The sequence below is a fragment of the Lynx canadensis genome, chromosome B4 (assembly GCF_007474595.2).
Source record: "Lynx canadensis isolate LIC74 chromosome B4, mLynCan4.pri.v2, whole genome shotgun sequence".
NCBI lineage: Eukaryota > Metazoa > Chordata > Mammalia > Carnivora > Felidae > Lynx > Lynx canadensis.
Genome location: NC_044309.1, coordinates 129305919 through 129326075, shown reverse-complemented (window position 1 = coordinate 129326075; position 20157 = coordinate 129305919). Strand labels below are relative to the sequence as shown.

The window sequence follows — 20157 nt, the reverse complement described above, 5'->3', positions numbered from 1 at the left end:
CTTTTAGAAAGAGCTGTCTATGTGGGGTCGTCGTGACGGACGTGTCTATTACAGACCCAGGACAGCCAGGGCACTTGCTTATTCTTTTGGAACCTCACCGTCCACAGCTATAAAATGGGGTGATGCTCGTTACCTTGCGGGGCCACTGTGAAAATCAGATGTCATGCTGCCCAAGGCGGTGCTTTGTGAACTGTAAAGTCCTGTGTAGATGGAAGGAAGGGCCTGGTACGTTGATCATAGCACTAAAACAACGGTACTGTAAGCTTACTCCTTATATCTCCCCAAGGGACTGTGAGTTTCTTGAACACAGGGATGTGTTTATTTAGTTTTGTTGTCCTGAACATGTGGCACAGTTTCCATCACACCAGAGGTAGTCTGTCACTATGTGTGGGATGGATGAATGGATGGATTATGGATGGATGGGCAGACGATGGATGGGGGAGTGGGTGGGTGGGTGGGCGGGCGGATGGATGAACCCATACGTGGACGATGGAGAGATGCATGGATGGGTGGGTGGCTAGATGATGGATGGATGATGGGTAAATACGAAGAAGGCCAACCATCCTCCCTTGGCTCCCTTGCAAGACCATCTGTTTATTCAACAAATACTTGTTCGGCTACGATTTGGTACAGGGCACTGTGTGAGGTCCAAGAGATACAGAAGTCAATAAAACATAAGTGAGTAAGGTATTCGGGGGCATGAACCCAAGAACCTGACTTTCTGGGTTCAAATCCCAGCTCTACCATCAGCTATGTGACCGTGACAGTTTTCCCTAACTCCCCCCCTGAATAAACGAGGACGATGCCATGTCTGTCCTAGAGATACGGCTGTCAGGGGATTAAACAAGTTACCGAATGTGAAGTGCTCGGAGGAGGGCCCGGCATGTCCCTACGCGTATCGGCTGCTCTAACACACTCGTGGCGGAGCCAGCATGGAAAGAAATACAGCACGATGAAGGGAGCCGTACAACAGGGGCGCCCACCCAAATAAATGGAAGGAGGAGGACATTAATGGGGCCTGGAGGGGGTGTGCCAAGCAAAGCTTCTCAGAAGGAAATACTTGAGCAAAGGCCACAAGGGCTACGAAGCCAGTTTTCTGGGTGGGGTAGAAAAATCCAGATTCCAAGAGCCTGTGGATAGACGCCCAGCTATAAGTAGGAACCACCTCTGCTCCCTCCCCTCTCTCACCCCCCCACCCCCCGCTTCTGGCTGGGTAGGGGCTCTCCGGCAACATGGGCAGACTGTGGACAAGGAGACTGCTAAGGACCAGGACAGTCCCAGGGCCAGCCCAGGAGCCGCTGCCCGAGCTTGGAAACATGACAGTTTCCTTGGGATGGTTGACAACGGGGAGAGTTGAGTTTCAGGCTGCTGGCGTCGGCCTTGGTGGTGCCCTTTCTGCTGGCCTCTGAGACTCCACACGGTGGCCCAGCCTCCTCCCCTGCTCTTGCCACATACACAAACACCCCCGCGCCCCTGTGGCCTGAGCTGTCCTACCTCCCCACAATGGCACCTGCCCCAAAATAGCTCCCATGTGAGAGCTACAGAAAGGAAAAGATTAGACCCCTCATGAAAAGGAGGGAGGAGGGAGAGGAGGGGAGAGTGAACGAGCCGTCAAGTGATCTGTGTCGAGCTTCAGGGAAGGTATAAAATCCCTTTGGGGCCGGGCGGTCTCAAACCCCGGCTGTCAGAGCCAGGACACCGAGTCGGCCCGGACTCCCTCTTTCTGTCTTCCTCAGACTGCGCCATGGGGCTCAGCGACGGAGAGTGGCAGCTGGTGCTGAACGTCTGGGGGAAGGTGGAGACCGACCTCGCGGGCCACGGGCAGGAGGTCCTCATCAGGTAAAAGGAAGAGACCCCATTGCCTCTGTCACCCACTCCCCAAAGATCCAGGGTGCGTGCCTGCAAGGCGGAATCGTTGCCCAGGGTTGACCAGTTGGCTGTGTCGGTCGACTTTGTTAACACCTTCACTTGGTTTTCCTTTGCTTGTAAGTGTCAGGGACTGGCATCCAGAAAGGAAAAGAGATCCATCCCGGGCCTGTGCCAGCAGTGGGAGAAGCCTGGTGATCAAACCCCAGATGCCTAGCGCCCACCAAGAGGAATCCTAGAATCGTAGGCAGTCATAGTTAACAAGGGCCCTGAGAGATCCCGTCCAGACGCTTCACTAAATGGACGAGGACAAACAGGACCTGGGAGGGGCAGGACCTCCCCTCGCCACAAATCCGTAAAGGTCTATAAACTGTCAAGACTGAGACATGGCCTTCAAGATAAAGACCCACAGGCTCTAGAGCTGGCTCGGCTTCCGAACCGCTGTGTGACCTTTGGGAAGGCACACAACCTCTCTGAGGCTCAGTTTCCTCTCCTATACAATGGGCTGGGGTGTTCCTTGCTACCCTTTAGAGTAGAAGTGAGAGTTAAATAAGATAATGCATGTAAGGGGCCTGGTGCTGTTCCTGGAACATAGCAGGTTCTAGAAGATGTTAGTAGTTGTTACGGATGGAGCTAGCTTAAGGACCTGCGAAGTATTATAATTAGAAAATAGAAGACAGAGGCCCGTTAGGGACTTTTGATGTTGAGGAAGTCTTGAATTTGAGAGCTCTGAATAGTGTGGTCTCCAAGCACATCTTGACTGCAGGGGTTCCTGAACAAACAAAAGAAAACAAAATTCCAAGCGTTGTAAATAAAGGATGGTGTGTGGCTTGTAAACAGAATTTTATTTTCTCATTGCCTTCCACCCCAGACGGTGTTAGACCCCTCTTCTCCAGGTGCCTTCTCTCACGCTCTGGGCCAGCGCAAGTCAAATATCTAATGGGGTATAAATCCACATTTCTGCACCTGGGAGAAAGTGGCCCTGGGGTGGCCACGAGTGAATGGATTGTCCTTCACGCTTTCATTTACAGACGAGTTTCTCCTTCGTCACGAGCCAGGTTTCCCTCTCCCACTCAGATGCCTTTTTGGTCTCCTTGGGCTGCACTTCTATCCGGCTCCCATGTCTGGATGTGTGATCCGAAGTCTGAGCCCTGAGTCGTCCACGCTAGAAACACTTGGGGAAGGATGGTCACGTTCTCTGTTTACTCCGACTGGCATCATGGGGGGTGTTCCCTGTGTCTTTCTCCTCCTGTCCCTGCCAGCAGGCCGCTGGGGCTGCAACAGGTCCTGTTGGACGGGACAAAAGTTTCCCCCAAGTTGACATCAGCTCCTTAGGCACCTGTGCTGTGTGACCTTGGATAACCCACTCCTCCTCTCTGAGTGACTCACTCCTCCTGCTTGCCTATCGGTTGAACGAAGCGATTGTCTGCCAGGGTCTCTGAGGTCCCTCTCTGCTCTCATGCCCTGGCATTCCCTGAGCCCATGCTCCTCCCTCGCTTTTGGAGAGGAGGCAGGGGAGTTGGGGCTGGAGACCAGTTTGCAAAGCACAAGTCTCTCCAAGGTGATCTGGGGGCCATTAGCCCCCAAGGCAGCGACTTGAAGGAGACTTGGGGTATTGTGTCATCAGGGGAAACCTTCCCTCCCTCTCCAGAGTGGATCAGGGACACCTACCAAGGGCCAGGGGCTGGGGATGGGATGTGATGCCTGAGACTCCTGGCCCCTGAAAGGTCCCAGAAAGCCCAATGCCCCGTCACGTCTTAGGCTGTGGGACACGCAGAGACCAAGCCAACGGGTTCTGCCCTCTTACTGTGCGGGGTCCGGGGAGGAGGGCCTCCCTGCGTGTAGAGGGAAGGGAGGGGGTGCTAACCCCCAGAGCTGCGCCTGGGCTTTCTCACTGACCTTGGCAAGGTCACTTCTCCTACTCCTCTCGTAAAAGACGGCATATTCTGTTCAGCGGAGCCTGTTAACAAAACACTGAGGGCTTTGCTGCAAGTCGCGAAGGACACCCCCAACCCCCGGGCTCGCCGCTTCCCGTATATTAACTCAGCCTCCCAAGCACCCGATGAGGTAGATATTAGGATCACCACCCTTAACAGAGAGGTTAAGTAACTTGCCCCAAGTTCGCACAGCTGGAATTCACATCCAGGCGGCTTGCACCCAGCACGGCTGCTCTGGGGCGCTCTGCTCTTGGCACATCAGAGCGGGGTTGCCCTGCCCAGCCCGGTTCTTCTGCCTAGAGCAGGGAAGGCATTCCGCAGGTCGGAGTCTCCATCTCCCGTGTGGGTGTCCGATTGGGCCTCCGTTCAGAGGACAGCTGGGAGGTGGCCTCCTTTCTCGCTGACTTGCCTGCAGGCCTGCGAAAAGCGAAGCAGGTAGATGTAGGATTGAAGCTGAAGACGCAAGGCAAGTGAGGGCTCCTGAAACAGGAGGGAAAGTCTGTCCATCCTTTTCCGCGGGCCGACGGGCTTCGTCTGTCCATTTTCCGGGGTGCTGCCCTTAGGCAAATCCAGGTATGGCCTTCTGTGGCTGCCTGGGGCTCCCAGCTGCAGGACTTTGGGCCAAGGGAGGGAAGCGGCTGAGTGATGGCAGAATGATCTGGTGGGCACTCATTGGCCTGGTTTTCCTGCACTGTTGAAGGTAAATCTGGGCTCGCTCGCGGGCTGACTGGCACAGAGTGGAAGGTGAGGCAGGGGTCCAGCCTTACAGCTGGAGGCTGAAATATCAGCCAGACCAACCCTTTTGGTTTATGGATGGCTGAACCAGGACCCAGAGAAGCTGAGTGACTTTTTCAATGTCACACAGCACGTTGGAGGTGGACCTGGGACCAGAACTCAGCTTTCGTAATTCTCATCCCCGCGTTCTTTCTCCCAGACATCTTGGGGGCTCCCCAAATATCTGAGATCCCTGGTTGCCTTGGGTACCAGGTCCTTGGCCCTCTTCTGCCCCAGATAGGCTCCCTCCAGCGTCCCGACCTCCGACCTTCACCTGTGGGTGCTAGGTCTCACCTCTGCCAGGCAGGAGTTCAAGGATCATTGTCACCAGATAATAATAGGACCCTTGGGTGAAAAGTGCCAGGGATGAGCTGTCCCGGCCACACAGGCTTGGCCGGGCCAGGACAGGGGGTGAGATGGGGACGTGGGGCAGGGCTGTGGATCGCCCTGGGTGTTCTGGGGGCTGCAGGAGGGATGAGCTCCCGGGAGAAGGGTGTACTCCCTGTTTGTGCTACTTGGTGCACACGTGTGTGCATGCACGTGAGTATGGGCGTGTGCTGTGAGATGCTTTCACACACCGGAGTGTGTCCACCGCAGGGCTGAAGAAGCGAGTGGCTGAGCCAGGAAGCTACAAAAAGAGGAACCTTGCAGGGACCCGAAGCCGTTAGACAGGAGGAGGGGAAGGCTGGGGAGACAGGGCCACTCCTGCAAACATTTCAGGGTATGACAGGGAGAGAGAGAGGGCGCATGACTTATAGAACCATCCGATCTCTGGTTCGGGCTTTGCCACCGACCCATGTCACTTGCGTCTGTGCTCCATTGGCCCACAGTGGAACGGGGACAGCCACCTCCCACCGAGGCGGCAGGTATGACTCCCTTTAACCGACACCCAACCTTCCAGAACAGGAAAGACCGAGCTCCAGGGCTACAGGTGTGGCTCAGGGCAGAGTCCCTCTGCAGCTAAGCTCCCTGGCTCCCTAGCAGGAGCGGAGACCTGGTCTTTGGCAGGTGGCTCCCTCCCCGGGGCCTCACCATCTGAGGGGCCTGGGAGGTACAGGGCGTCTGAGCAAAATAAGCAAGGACTTCCTGAGCCCGAGAGCTAACACAGGACGTAGTGAGTCTCCTGTAGCTGCAAGTATTTAAGCAGCCAAAGGATGATCCGTGGGCAGGAAGCTTGCAGAGATGGTCCCCTGCGCGGTCGCCGTCTTGAGTCACGCAGACCCGCTTCCACTTGGCCCTTCTGCCTCGTACCCATGATGCGATTTAATCACCTACTGTCCAGGCGACTCAGAGAAAATCGGGTGGAGCCAGGGAGCGAGGCAGGCGCGTCTTTCCTTCCTACCTCTCGAGTAGCAATGAAGAGGCAGATGCTACCGACCCGAAATAAGCAAGGCAAGCCTTTACACAGCCCACCGAGCCCCCACAGCGCTGCTCTAGGTAGGCACCGGGGACGCTTGGATGAGGAAGCAGAAACACAGAGAGAGGTAAAGCGAATGGCCCGACGTCACGCAGCTGGGAAATAGCGGAGCCGGGACTGGAACTCGTGTGTCTCGCCACCTCCAGCCCCTGTGTCTGACTCCAGCCCCCCTTGTGCCCGCAGCCTCTTCAAGGGCCACCCGGAGACCCTGGAGAAGTTCGAAAAGTTCAAGCACCTGAAGACAGAGGATGAAATGAAGGGCTCCGAGGACCTGAAGAAGCATGGCAACACGGTGCTCACCGCCCTGGGGGGCATCCTCAAGAAGAAGGGCCAGCACGAGGCAGAGCTGAAGCCCCTGGCCCAGTCACATGCCACCAAGCACAAGATCCCCGTCAAGTACCTGGAGGTGGGAGGCAGGGCGGGGGCGGGTGGGAGGGTGGAAGGGGAGGCCTCGAAGGGCTGGGATTTGGGGTTCGAGTCCCAGCTCGGCCACTGACTTGTGGGTGACCCACGTCATTCCTCTTTGAGCCCCAGTTTCCTCATCTGTAAAACGAGCTGTCACCCCTGCGGTCACTGAGAGGAAACCCATTTCTCCCCCAGATCGGTATGTCGTCCGGGGAAGTAAGGGAGATTGGATAGTGGGGGCACCCCTTGCACTCCCCCCACCACGGGGAGGTACCATTATCACACCCACCGGGCAGATGAGAAAACTGAGGCACAGGGAGGGCAATAGCTGCCCACAGGATTCAAACTAGGGCTCTACTCCCCCCAGGCCCTCGGCGCCTAACCCCTGTGCCATCTGGAGCCTGATGTGGGCAGGAGTCGTGAGGCAGGAGTATAGGAGCGGGGGCTCGATCCTGGGCTGGGGGTGGCCAACAGGCTGGTGATACTGGTTTCAGCATCTTTACAGATGAAGAAGGAGAGGCCTCGGGTGTCCTAGGCAAGAGAAGTTGGTTTGAACCTCCTGTAAGGGGCTGAGGAGTTGGGTGGGCAGGGGAGAGCCTGAACTGCTTTTATAACCAGTGGGAGGAGGGGTGTGGCAAGAGGGAGCATTGAGATCTGGGGGATAAAGGGCCTTCGGGATAGGCGCAATCCCTCAGGATGGGAGCCGCAGGCAGGCTGATGCAGCGATGAGGATAAAGATAGCGGTGATAGCTACCGGTTAGGATGGGCATTCGCCTGGATCACTGCGTGGAATTCTCGAAATCTCCCTGAGATTGGACGCATTCAGTGTCCTCTTTTTCTCTGATGCAAAGGAAGTTCAGAGCTAGGGAGTCCAGAGCTGGTGTGGGGGCCCCACGGTCACCGAGAATGCAGCCTCTTTCATGCCAATGTTGGCATGAGTCCTCAAAGTTGACTCATGGTCCAAGATGGCTGCTAGAGCTCCAGCCATCTGGTCCACGTTCCCAACAGGAAGCAGGAAGAAGAGAGGAAAGCTCTCTTTTAAGGAGTCGCAGAAATCCCACCCAACAGTTTCCTTTGCATCTCGTTGGCCAGAAGTTAGTTACAAGACCACACCCATCTGCATGGAAAGCTGGGAAATGTGGTCTGTTGCCACTCCAAATACAACCAGTGTTCTGTTACCAAAGAAGAAGGAGAAAATGGACATTGGGCAGGCAATTAGCAGACTCTGTGCCAGGCAGGTACCCTTCGCATACTCACTTTACAGATTTGGAAACTGAAGGCTCAGAGAGATTAGGTAGCTTGCCCAAGGTCACACAGCTAATAAGCCAGTAGGTACAGTCTGATCAACGGTACTCCGGAACTCAAGCCCTTGACCCTTGCGGTACAGTATCTCCCATCCGCCACCGCCACACCCCTCGTCAGCCTCTCAGCCTCACCTCCCTGCGCCCCAGCTGCCCCCGCAAATCACATGTAGACAACCTTGCCCGCCCATCCCACTCAGCATCACAGACACAAGGAGCCTGTCCTGCTTTGAGATTCCGTGCCTGCTGTGGCCCCTGGCCTCCCCATCTTCTCTTGTCAGCAAATCCCTGTCCATCCTCCAGGGCCCAGCTTAGAAGCCACCTCCCCCGCACGCGGCCGGCCGTCAGCTGCTCTGTCCACCGGCGCCCTCCCCCCCCCCCCCGCCCCCCTGCAAAGGCGCTTTATCCTCATTCTCTGCCCGGCTGTACTGTAACTCATCTCTTTACCCAGCTGTCTCCTGGCTGGGACATGAGCTCCCCGAGGGCAGACCCTGGCCCTCGCATCTCTGAACCCCAGTGGCGTGGGGGTGGGCTCCCAACACAACCGGAAAGACGTATCCCCTCCGGGGGGACAAAGGAACAAGGCTCAGAAAGAGAAGGTAGCACTGGAAGCTGGGGGACTGGAAACCAGGTCTGTTGAAAACGAGCTTAGTTTACTGAGTCGATCCCCGCAAGATCGAAGGCGGGGCCCGTGTCTGTTCCTCCCCTTCCATGCTCTTCATAAGTCACACAGGAGGGTCACGGCGGAGCTGAGCCGGGAGGTTGGGTATCCCACGTTTTCCAGGGGCGGGGCATACTCCACGGCAGCCCGAGCCCCCCCACCACCTGCCCGTGGTCACTTGCACTCGGGGCGCCCCGAGAAAATGGGAAAACGAGGTACGGTCACCGCCTCCTTCCTTGGCTCTGGCGGCCGTTTGCCCACCACCCCCCCCCCCACCCCCGGCGTGCAAAGTCCTCTTGCTACGTGACCTCAGTCTGGCTACTTTCCCGTCGCGGCCTCTGTAAAGTGACACCACTTGGTGCGCCGGCCAAGGCTGTGGTTGACATCAAAGCTTGAGTCACTGTCGGAAGAGCACAGTAGCATTTTACGCCCATGAGATCGTTGAGTCGCTACAGCCGCCATGCTGTAGGTGTTCCTGGTAAGGAAATCGTGGGTGCCCAAGCAAACGTGATGGTGACAGCGAGGCTGACAGAAGACAGTGTGGGTCCTGGGGGCAAGCCATAGGCCAGATCCTTCCCTCTTCTTCCCTCCTTCCCGCCCACCAAGAATTCTGAGCACCAGCTCTGTGCTTGGCACAGAATATAGGATGCTCTGCACCCCCGCTCCGCCCCCAATAGGCTGCTTAAAGCAATAATCCTATGAAGCCATTACATGCAAAAAATAAATATACATAGATGGAAATAGTTTCTTCCTTAAAAAACGTTTTTTTAACGTTTATTCATCTTTGAGAGACAGCGCGTGAGCAGGGGAGGGGCAGAGAGAGAGAGAGAGAGAGAGAGAGACAGGATCTGAGGCAGGCTCCAAGCTCTGAGCTGTCAGCACAGAGCCCAACGTGGGGCTCGAATTCACAAACTGCGAGATCATGACCTGAGCCGAAGTCGGTCACCTATCCGACTGACCCACCCCTAGGCACCCTGGACATAGTTTCTTTCTATCTAGCTTTTCTGACTGCAAACTCCTGGACAAAACCATGGAATGGGAGCATTCCCCTCCTTTCTGCTGTCTGCATGGAGGCGGCACCTGGGCCCTTGTCTGGCCGCAGCTGGACCCACATCCTGAACACTAGCCGAGGAGGGTGGTGGGTGAGCCGACCCACTGGGCCGCACAACCTTGGGTCTGTACTGGGACGGGCCTGGTCCCCCGTTTATACCTGTCTCCCGGGGTTGCAGGGATAAAAGGAATTCATCTCAGAGACCACTTGGAAGCATGCCTGGTATACAGTAAGCGCTCAATAAATGGCCCTGAAATAAAGAGAAGGTGGGACTCAGCCTGATTGCCCCCTGGCTCCTGGCTTGTCCGCCCCCATGACCAGCACCCCTCTCATCCATCCCGCTGCAGTTCATCTCAGAGGCCATCATCCAGGTTCTCCAGAGCAAACATCCCCACGACTTCGGCACTGACGCCCAGGCGGCCATGAGAAAGGCTCTCGAGCTGTTCCGGAACGACATTGCTGCCAAGTACAAGGAGCTGGGTTTCCAGGGCTAAGCCCCTGCACGACCCCACCCCCACCCACGGGGACGCCGGGCCCCAGGGGAGGGTGGCGCTGGGTCTCCTGTAGCCACGTAGAGTTTGCTTCTGAGTGTCTGCTTTGTTTCTGAGAGGCGGGTGGGGGAGGGGGGGGGGAGGCTGTTCAGGCTGGCTTCATCTACCTGGGGGCTCCTTGTGGGGGTCATCACCCCGGGAACCGGAAGTGTGGCCCTTTGCTCTCTGCCGCCCCGCAGCCTCTCTCCTCTCTCCCCTACTCCAACCCAATTCCTCCAATCTCCAAACCCTACCCGTCACCCGCGCCTCTAATCCCAAATCCAAGCCGTAAACATACAGATTCTCTGACCCATCACCCCCACCCAGATGCCCCTCTGCCATGAGAAACGGGTCTGGGCAGAGTGGGACAGCCACACCCATCCCAAAGGAGGTGGCAGGGCCGTGGGGGGTGGGGTGGGGTGGGGGTTTCTGGAACCTAAGTGTGCCTTTTCAGCTAATGGAGTAACTCTCCTGGTTTTAATAAAAGACCCTGCAACATGACAGTCTCTGCCTGGTGATCTTCCTGTCCTGGAGCAAGTGAAAGGGCCCCAAGGAAGAAATGGCTGGGATTGTGTGCGTGGGGAGGAGGCTGGGGGAAAGGAGAGGAGGGAAACTGGGTAAAGGAGGGAGAGGAGGGAGCAGGAAGGAGAGAGGAACAGATACCTGCCTTCCTTAGGTCACTCCTCAGTGGCAGGGACAGTGCCGGGCACAGGCGATGGAGGGGAGAGCCCCGTCTGGTCAGGAGAGTGGTCAGCAGACCTTTGCGGGAAGAGGCAAAAAATTGCAGGGCGCCCAGAGGAGAGGACACAGACCCGGGGGAGGTGGTCACCGTGGACACAGCAGCTTAAAGAACATGCCAAGGACACCAGCTAGTTAGGGGGCAAATCTGGGTTCAAAGCTGGGAAGGCAGCGGGGACTCCAGTCGGGGAGACAAAGAGGTGGCCATCCAGTGGCAGGCACTGACCTTCTGGTCACAGAGAAAGGACAGACGCAAGGCGAATAACTTATAAACGCCGGCCAGGAGCCACAAGCGTATCTACAAATGCCGAGCACACAGACAGAATGTGTGATACAGCTGTGAGGACCCAGAATAAAACATTGGCATGTGACGGTGGCTGCCGGGAAGCAGGCTAGAGCAGAGGTCATGGACAGGGGCCATGGCCTGAGTGCAGCCGGGTGCCCAGGCCGTGAGGGCTTTGAACAGCGCCTTAGACTCAGGGTACCGGCTCTGGGAGGCCCCATAAACCTCCAGGAACTCCCAGGACAAGTGACCTAGTTACCCCTGCCCTTGAGTCCTGAGGGCCCCACCCTCTGTGATGAACCTGACCTCAGTCCACACCAGTTGACGGCTGCTGAACAGAGCAGAGCTCATCTGCTAACGTAGACATGTCTCAAATCCTACCTAACAGGCTCATTCATCAGGCTGAGCTGCTGCACCCAGGACAGCACGAGAGGGTCCCTTTGTCCGTTCCCAGCTTTGGGAATTCTGCTCAGGGGGTGGGAGAGAAGGGGAGGGGAGCGCAGGAGGAGGGGAGGGTTTTGATCACGGAGCCTGGGGAAAACGCTGTGCATTTATATAGTAATTCGATTGAATGCCCAGGCAACGAGCACTTCTATATAGATACGTGCGCAGGATTTAAAGTTGAATAGGCTGGTCCCTGCCCTCAAGCAATTGACAATCTAGTCAGGGTACCGTGTGCTCCGATAATTAAATCAGCGCAGAACAAAATGAGGGCTGCAGAGAAGAAGCCATTTGTCATTCACTCAGCACTCATTCAACAAATATTTGTGCAGCACAGCTGGTAGAAAAAAATCTCACTTTATACCTTCCGTGTGCACCAAACGCAACTTCTTTTTTTCTATAGCTTAAGTGAATTTTTGTTTGGAATCCTCACTGTGGCTGCGTGGCTGATACTTAATCTCTGTCTCCTTGAATGTGCTCCCTCGTTCCAAATATCCCTGGGGTTTTGGCTTATTCTAAGGGGCTTACAGGTGCCAAGTTGTGGCGTGTGGGGGCGGGAAGGTGGCAATCTGTTGCTGTCATCTGTCCACAGTGGTCCTGAGGGACGCTGCATCCCACCTGGTCTCCAGTTATTGTCCTTATCAGGCCCTTGAGGAAACCCTGAGACTGCCCAAGTCTCCTTCTGCCAGGGCCACTTCTTCTCAGGGACACCCCTGACCCGTGAGGGCTTCACCTGGGATATGAGGCATATATTTCTTCTGTGTTTAGACCTTACGGGGCCTGTCTGAGCTTTCCCACCTCCTCCAGGGCTTCACAGGGCTGTGCAGGGCAGCCCTGTATGGTTGTATAGGTTGTGCACTCCACATGAGCACCTGGGGTGGGGGGGCATCAATTAAGGGCTAGATCCCGTCTGTGTTCCAGTTGCCAAGCTGTGCACCCAGAAGGGGTGCCTTTTCCTAATTCACACACGGGTGCCCTCTGAGCTAGCAGTGGCCTCCAGCAGGGACAGAACTCCTTTGTCTGGGGTCCACCACCAACTGCAATCTATTGTTTCCTTTTCAACTCTCTTCCTTTTTGACAGTTCAGAACATTATTTTCCAGCCTGGGAAGCAGGAACGCCTCACAATTTCCTCCAAGTCTTTGCCCTTTTCTCTGTGTTCTTTCTGATCCTCTCAGGGCCTGAGCTTTTGAATCTGCACATCTACACGAGGGACATGTTTTTCTTGCTTTCAGCTGTCACGTCCTTTCCTGAGGCTTGGGCTCAGAAATGCCTTACTGTCTGAAAAGGAAAGAGCAAAAGAGAAAGGAAATCCTGGGAGGGAAATATGGGCTAATATTTTAAAAGTATAATCAATCCGGCAACGGCATTTATTCTGTATTGATTTGACAAATACTTATTGAGCAAATACTATGTGCCAGCGCCCCCCTCAACGGCCCCCCACCGATAGGGACGAGGCACCCAGCCTTGAGTGACAAACATGATCTCTGCCCTCATGGATGTTCTGTGGCACGGGACTGGAGAGGAGTCTGTGCCAGGCCTTCAGGACAGTGTACGTGTAGTGGGGGCCGGGGGGGTGAGGGTGAGAAGCAGAGAAAGTGGGAGAGAGTGTCAGATGCAGGGAACCGCAAATTCACTCGTTGCTGCGTGCACGCCTTCGTCGAATATTCACTGAGGCTTGCGGTGTGCCAGGCACCGAGCTCAGCTGTGGGGGGCCACGGTGAAGAAGACGGTCCTGGCCCCTGCCTGGGGGAGCACACATAGGCTCTGGACACAGGGAGGCGGGAAAGGCTGACCCCTGAGGAGTCTGAGATGGGGACCCCGTCACAGTGGACCAGAGTCACAAAGATGGTGCTGGTGGAACAGTCAGGCTTCTCCAGAGAAACAAGAGCAACAGGATTTATTTTTATATATAATATATAAAATATATATACATAATATATTGTATATATGATATATTATTTTACACATGATATATGATATATTACACCCCCTATATAAAAATATATTATGTGTTATATATTATTTAATATATGATATATTATTTCATATATGATATATTATATAGTATATACTATATGTTTTATATAAAACATATATTATATAGTATATAAATATATACTGTATAATATATTATATAGTATATATTTATATAAAATATATTATAATAACATGTAATATTATATATAGCCATATATAATATATGGCTATATATAATATTACATATAATGATGTAATATTATATATAGCTATTATATATAATATTATATATAATGATATGTAATATTATATATAGCTATTATATATAATATTATTAATATTATATATTATATATAGCTATATTATGTAATATTATATATAGCCATGTATAATATTATATATAGTATAAATGTATGTAAGGTTTCGCACTTAATGAGATATCTGATATTTTAAATATAGATAATAAAATATATAAAATATCGATGTAAAATAATCCCTTCAAACGTTGTCTTTCCTACATTTATTATTCCTTCCAGAATTCCTGTTTTTTAGATTGACTCACACTAGCCTCCATGACTCTTTCTTTCTTTTGTTTTTAAATTTTTCGCAACATTTTAATTTATTTTTGAGGCAGAGAGAGACAGAGCGTGAGTGGGGGAGGGGCAGAGAGAGAGGGAGACACAGAATCTGAAACAGGTTCCAAGTTCCGAGCTGTCAGCACAGAGCCCGACGCGGGGCTCGAACCCGTGAACCGTGGGATCATGACCTGAGCTGAAGTTGGATGCTCAACCGATGGAGCCACCCAGGTGCCCTGCAGTTACACACTTTTGAAGTTCTTACAGTATTTTTAATCCAGATTTATTAGGGTATCAGGAGGGGAGTGTATTTTGCCATGTCCAGTCTGCTTACTTCCAGAAATGGAATTCATAATCTAGAATTCTGAATGTGTTTTTTTTTTTTTAATTATTTCACTTTGCTTGTTTGTTTTCTTTCTCCCGTATTGGACACTGATGTGTCCCGTATTGGCTCACCGGTGTCACACACCTGGCCCCTGGCCCTCTGCCCGCCCCCCCCCCCCCCCCCCCCCCCCGCCGCTCAGTGAGTGCTGGCTGCAGACATGGGTCACACAGGACTCTCTCTCTCACGGCCCTGAAAGCATGTTGTAAACGACAGACCATTTTAAAGATCAGTGAGTCAGGAGGCACAAGTGGAGTCCGGTTCTGAATATCTGGTTCCTGTAGGCGCGTGTGTGCGTGTGTGCGTGTGTGTGTGAGTGTGACAATGCACGTCCGTCTAACTCCTCTGCTGTTAGATCTGATCTCAGCTTTCAGCCCGTTGCCTGCTGCTCTGAAATCCCCAGGAGTCACGCCCCCAGGGCAGCCGAGGTGACCTCCTCATGGACCCAGAAGCCAGCTCTCCCACCGCTGCCTGGGACTGGGCTTTCTGGGTCCAGCCGGGCCAGGAGCTTGTGGCCGTGAGAGCTCCCGGGGCTTGAGTCATGTCTGGGAGAGCAGAAGCAATAAAGCTGTCCAGAGATGGGGCGCCTGGGTGGCTCAGTCGGTTAAACATCCTACTTCGGCTCAGATCATGATCTCACGGTGTGTGGGTTCGAGCCCCATGTCGGGCTCTGTGCTGTCGGTTCAGAGCCTGGAGACTGCTTCGGATTCTGTGTTTCCCTCTCTCTCTTCCCCTCCCCGGCTCGTGCTCTGTCTCTCTCTGTCTCTCAAAAATAAAGAAAACGTTAAAAAAGATGTTTTAATAAAAAAAAATTAATTGAAAAAATAAAAATAAATTAATAAGTTAAATTAAAAACTAGCCACAAAACTTTCACCTCAATTGCCCTGCATCGACTCCATGGCTTTATGCCTGACCACAGATTACCCACAAACAGGAAAATTCTCTCCGTGCTGGCATTTCACACAGAAATGGAAACACAATACTGAAGCTGTGTTAACGCATTTAGAAGGATCGGATCTTTGCTGAAAATATTTCCGCTCATCAAAGGATGTCTTTTCCTCAGGGAAAACCGGCGTCCCATCTCAGGCACAGAGCCCCTGGTATCCTTTCCCCTCTTAGTGGCAAATGTCGCTTTTAATCACGTCACCAAAAGTTTTCACAGGTGTTATTAGATCGATCAGATTCAGAACACTCAGAAGGCAGAATGGCCCCCTCATCACACACGTTAGGGAGCAGAGGTGATTTTGTGGGCCCAGCGAACTTGACACGGGATATGTGGAGACTCAGGGTTTGCGCACCTGGGAACTTGGGTCTTCGGACACCTGTGGGGAAGGAGCGGGTGTGGGGGAGGAGGGGAGGGGCGGGGTGGGTGTCCCCACTTAGGGCAAGGCAGGGGTACTTTTAGCCAACGCGTACATTGTGGTTCTGCCTGACATTTCATGAGAAATAAACCAAATGGGGCTATGCTGCTGGAAAAGGTTTGCCACAACCCAGCAGCCTCCACCGGTGGCCCTCAGTGGGGCTGCATTGTTCCCGGTGGGGGCGTTTTGTATATTTGTGGGAGTGTTTGGTTGCCATGATGAGGATACTGACATTTAGTGGGAGGAGGGGAGGAGGGGAGAACCGGGTGTTCTGGAACGTGCAAGCCAAAAAAATACATGGGGAATTTCTCCCGTGTTCTAGACCAGATTCTAGAACTTACAAATGTTGCTTATACGTACGTTATCTTTCAGCTGTTTGTTTCAAACTATGTTGCATTATTGGCGGGGGCAGGGGGGGCTTTTATTGGGGACTTTTGTACCAAGATTTGCTCACCGTCGCAAACAACGGCACCCCCACGGCAGTGCCACCACGGGCTTTCAGGGGCTTTACGGACGTCGGCCGGGACCCTGAGTGTCCTCTCCTTGCAGGCACATGGTGGGTGGCATTTCCCCAGACCCATATGGCTTGTCTGGGCCAACAACCCGGGAGTGGCTGCGTGTCACTTCCTGTGGAAGTTTTGAATCAGTGACAATTCACATCCCTCTGCTGTCCCGGGGGCTGTGGATGTGCGTGTCTACGTGGAGCCTCTGTCGACCGGCTGGGTCTCTTTAGGAAAAGCAGAGGCCCTGCCAGCCACGCTGAACACAAAATGTGAAGCTGTGATCATCTGGGCCGTTTGCGTCCTGACCGTGTAGCCGCTGGCCCGACACACCCATGCCAGTGAGCACTGCACGTGGGGCCATTCCGTCCAGGGGCGCGAGCCTCTAACCGCTTCGTACGTCCTCCAGGGCCATCACGTTAAATATTGAAAGACATTTTATTTTATTATTAAAAAAAAAAAACCTTTCGTTTTATCTTTATACATGACATGATAATGAATTTTTTAAATTATGGATGTAGGTAAGTTGTATTATCAGTGAGCCTCATTCCAGGATAATAAAAGGGGTGTTACCAAATTATTTGTTACAAAGAGAGGGGTATTGCCTGGTGGCGTTGATAATTACTGACCCAGAAGCTTCCGGTTTAGAGTCGGCTTCCGGTGTTCAAACAGCGCAGGGGGCTGGGGTGGGAGATGTAGGGGAGAATATTCGTGAAAGTTACATGATAGATAATAATTAAACTCCAAAAAAAAAAAAAACAGACTGGTTCTAAGCTAGACGCTCACCAGCACCGTCCTGCATCTTTACAAGTAAAAGTCACAACGTCAAAGAGAAAACTGTATCTGAGCACGAATTAATCTACCACTGAGTGTATAATGGATAACCCTAACAAATTTAGAGACTTATGTGGCTCAGTCTCAGAGAAATGTCATGTTTAAATGTTTGTTTGTTTTTTTTAATGTTTGTGTATTTTTGCAAGAGAGAGAGAAAGAGCATGAGCAGGGGAGGAGACACAGAATCCAACTCAGGTTCCAGTCTCCGAGCTGTCAGTACAGAGCCCGAGGTGACTCTCGAACTCACGAACCGTGAGATCATGACCTGAGCTGAAGTCAGACGCTCACCTGAGCCACCCAGGCGCCCTAGCAATGTCAAGTTTAAATAAGACAGTTCAATAACCAAAAGTAATTTGTTAATGAATTAATTTATTTTATTATTGAGAGACAGAGAGTGCAAGTGGGGGAGAGAGGCAGAGGCAGAGAGAGAGAGAGACAGAAAATCTCAAGCAGGCTCCATGCTCAATGAGGAGCCCAACTCAGGGCCCGATCCTACGACCCCGGGATCATAACCTGAGCTGAAATCAAGAGTCGAACGCTCAACCAACTGAGCCACCCAGGCGCCTCAATAACCAAAAGTATTTAAGGAGAAATTCCATTCTTGGATTTCTTGAAGGACATTCAAAGAGCTCCCACTGCACGAGCCGCATCAATATTTACTCGAGTTGTCTTTCCCTGTCTACATCCGCCATGCGTCAAGACTGCGGTAGAACCTTCCCTCTTCAAACTCCTGGCCAGTGCTCCTTTCCCACCTCGTCCTCTCCATCCTCCATGACTTTCTTATCTACATCAAATTAGCGTCCCTCCCAGCAAGTAGAAAATGGCCTTCCTCTTTAGGAGAAGGAGGGCCAAACGCAGACACCTAATCAAAAGATAGTCTTCGCCCGGTCCCGGAGAGGGAGACCCTGCAGATGTGCCCTCCCAATGGGTTAGAGTTTCTGGAAATGGACCTGACTGCCTGGGCGGAGGTGAGCTCCCCACCATCAGACACAAGCAAGAGCAGACTGAATGATCGCCGACTGGGACCGTTCTACTCATTCCGCAACGTGAATCACACACCTCGGTGCCAGGCACAGCGAGACAAGGAGAAGCACCAAGAGGAATAGAACAAAAATCTCCAGCTTCGGGCCGTTTGCAATCTGGGGAAGAGAGAGAGAGAGATGGAGAGAGGCGGAGGAGTGTGCACAGGGTACCGGGTAAGCAGAAGGGGGAGACGTGATCAATATTCCCAGAGGACATCAGGGAAGGCTGGGTCTTGAAGGGCGGGCAGGATTTTACCGTCCCTGTGCGGGGTGGAGGCGGGAAGGGGGGAGCGTGTGTGGAGGTGGGGGGTTGGGATGAAGCAGGTCCCTTGTGGAGACGGTTTGGGGTCCATAGTGCAAAGGAGAAATGAGGGGAGGTTTGAGGGGGTTCTGGGGGGCGGGGGGTTGGGTGTCCCAAAATACTGGGTGTTGAGAAGACGGCTTGAAGTACCAGGTGAGAGGAAGCGTGTCGGCAGAGGCGAGGGGGTCGGGATGGGCTCTCGAGGCCCCCCCTACCAGCCCGGACCCTGTAGTAACACCCAGCATCCCTACTCACAGGCGGGGAAACCAAGGCAGAGTTTAAGGGAGCTGTCTAGGGTCGCCCAGCTGAGGAGAAGAGCCGGCTTGCAGCCAGGGTCTCCGCGGCTCCCTGCCTGGCGGGATGCACAGGGTGGCGTAAGAAGTGTGCCATGCCTCATCAGCCCGGGGACAGATGGGCTCCCACTCCTACACTTTTCAAAGTAAAACCAGCTGGAGCCTCCACTTTCGAATCAGCAGGAAGTCCAACTTTTCCATCGGGGCTTCCTACCATCTTCCTGAAAAGACCCAGAATCCAGGGGCTGACTGAGTCCAAGGAGTGGGGGGGCAATCCAGTTACAAATGTGGGTGGCCAGCCACACGGCTGTGATCTTGATCTCTCTCTCTCCTGGTGGAGGGTGGGGGGCAGGGGGGCTTCCTTGTCCAGAGACCCATGTCCTGGAGTCCCGCCCTCCATCCTGCAGGCACCCTGGAGGCAGCACCGATGACATTCGATGATATTCCCCAGGCGAGACTCGCTAACCCACCAGTTGAAGCCAAGAGACCAAATCCCCCGCTAAGCGTCTACGGGCTTGGCTGGCAAGAATCCTAAGCTGTGGGTGAGGTTCCAAAGGCTACCGAGTTGGCCAGACCCGGGTCGCTGGTATCTCACCTCTCACTTAATGTGAAAGTGTCTCTGAGAGGTCACTAACGAACTCTCCGGAGCAGAAGTAAATCACTCCAGGGGAACCAGAGGTCACTGCCGCTCAGTGGAAACTTGGATTCTTTTACATGGCGGCTTCTCTTAAAAAAAATAACCCACCCAATCATTGACCCAATATATTTAACTCACCAAATGAAACACTTACTGTTCTCATTTCTGTTGCTGCATAACACATCACTGCAAATTATAACGATTTAAAACACAACAGTTCAATATTTCATGGTTGCCTCTCATGGGGTTGACAGGGCTCGGGGTCACTCGCTTGGCTCTGGGTCCGCTACTCTATAATTCACCTTCCCCTCCAGCTCACATGAGGGCTGCCACAGCTCCAGATCTCACATCTTCACCCAACAGCCAAAGAGAGGAAAAGGCAAGTCTTTGTTTCAAGTCCCCTTCTGACAAGAAGTAATTCCTAGAAGCCCTCTCCCTCCACTCTGACGGATTCCTTCTCAGTCCTCATTTTCCAGGACTCGGTCACATGCCCCTGCCTAAGCCAATCACGGGCAGGACCGCCATGGTGGACCGAGAGCAATTGTAACCCACCTCTGGGGTCAGGCTGGGGTCATCTTCCCTGAGCATCAATCCCAAACCAACAGGAGACTCAGGGCAAGGAAGGTGCTAGGCCGGAAGCAACAGCGTCGGCTACGAGGACCGAGCGAGGCGATACACGCTTAACACTCAGCCGGGTGCTGGGACGTGGGGACGCTCAGCGAGGGCGGGCGTCACCCTTAACAGACTGAGGCGTGAAAGCGTAGACGGTGTTACGCAACCCTTAACTGTCACCGACTCAGGTGCCGGGGCCAGCCCTGCCGCTTCCCAGGGTGTGAACTGGGGCAAATTAGCGCACCAGCCCGAGCCTCC

General features: G+C 53.4%; 1 protein-coding gene across 1 annotated transcript; it reads left to right on the top strand.

The window, feature by feature from the left end:
• Positions 1 to 1592: 1592 nt before the first annotated feature.
• Positions 1593 to 10443, top strand: MB (myoglobin). The gene is made up of 4 exons (XM_030320508.2): positions 1593 to 1641; positions 1737 to 1839; positions 6178 to 6400; positions 9760 to 10443. The coding sequence occupies exons 2-4, from the start codon at positions 1745 to 1747 to the stop codon at positions 9904 to 9906; spliced, it is 465 nt and encodes a 154-aa protein (XP_030176368.1). The 5' UTR covers positions 1593 to 1641; positions 1737 to 1744; the 3' UTR covers positions 9907 to 10443.
• The last annotated feature ends 9714 nt before the right edge of the window (positions 10444 to 20157 follow it).

Bases quoted from the DNA above. Each gene is read 5' to 3' on its own strand.
- MB (XM_030320508.2), top strand. From the start codon at position 1,745: ATGGGGCTCAGCGACGGAGAGTGGCAGCTGGTGCTGAACGTCTGGGGG. The intron at 1,840-6,177 runs GTAAAAGGAAGA...TTGTGCCCGCAG, and splicing joins GGGCAGGAGGTCCTCATCAG to CCTCTTCAAGGGCCACCCGG. The intron at 6,401-9,759 runs GTGGGAGGCAGG...ATCCCGCTGCAG, and splicing joins TCCCCGTCAAGTACCTGGAG to TTCATCTCAGAGGCCATCAT.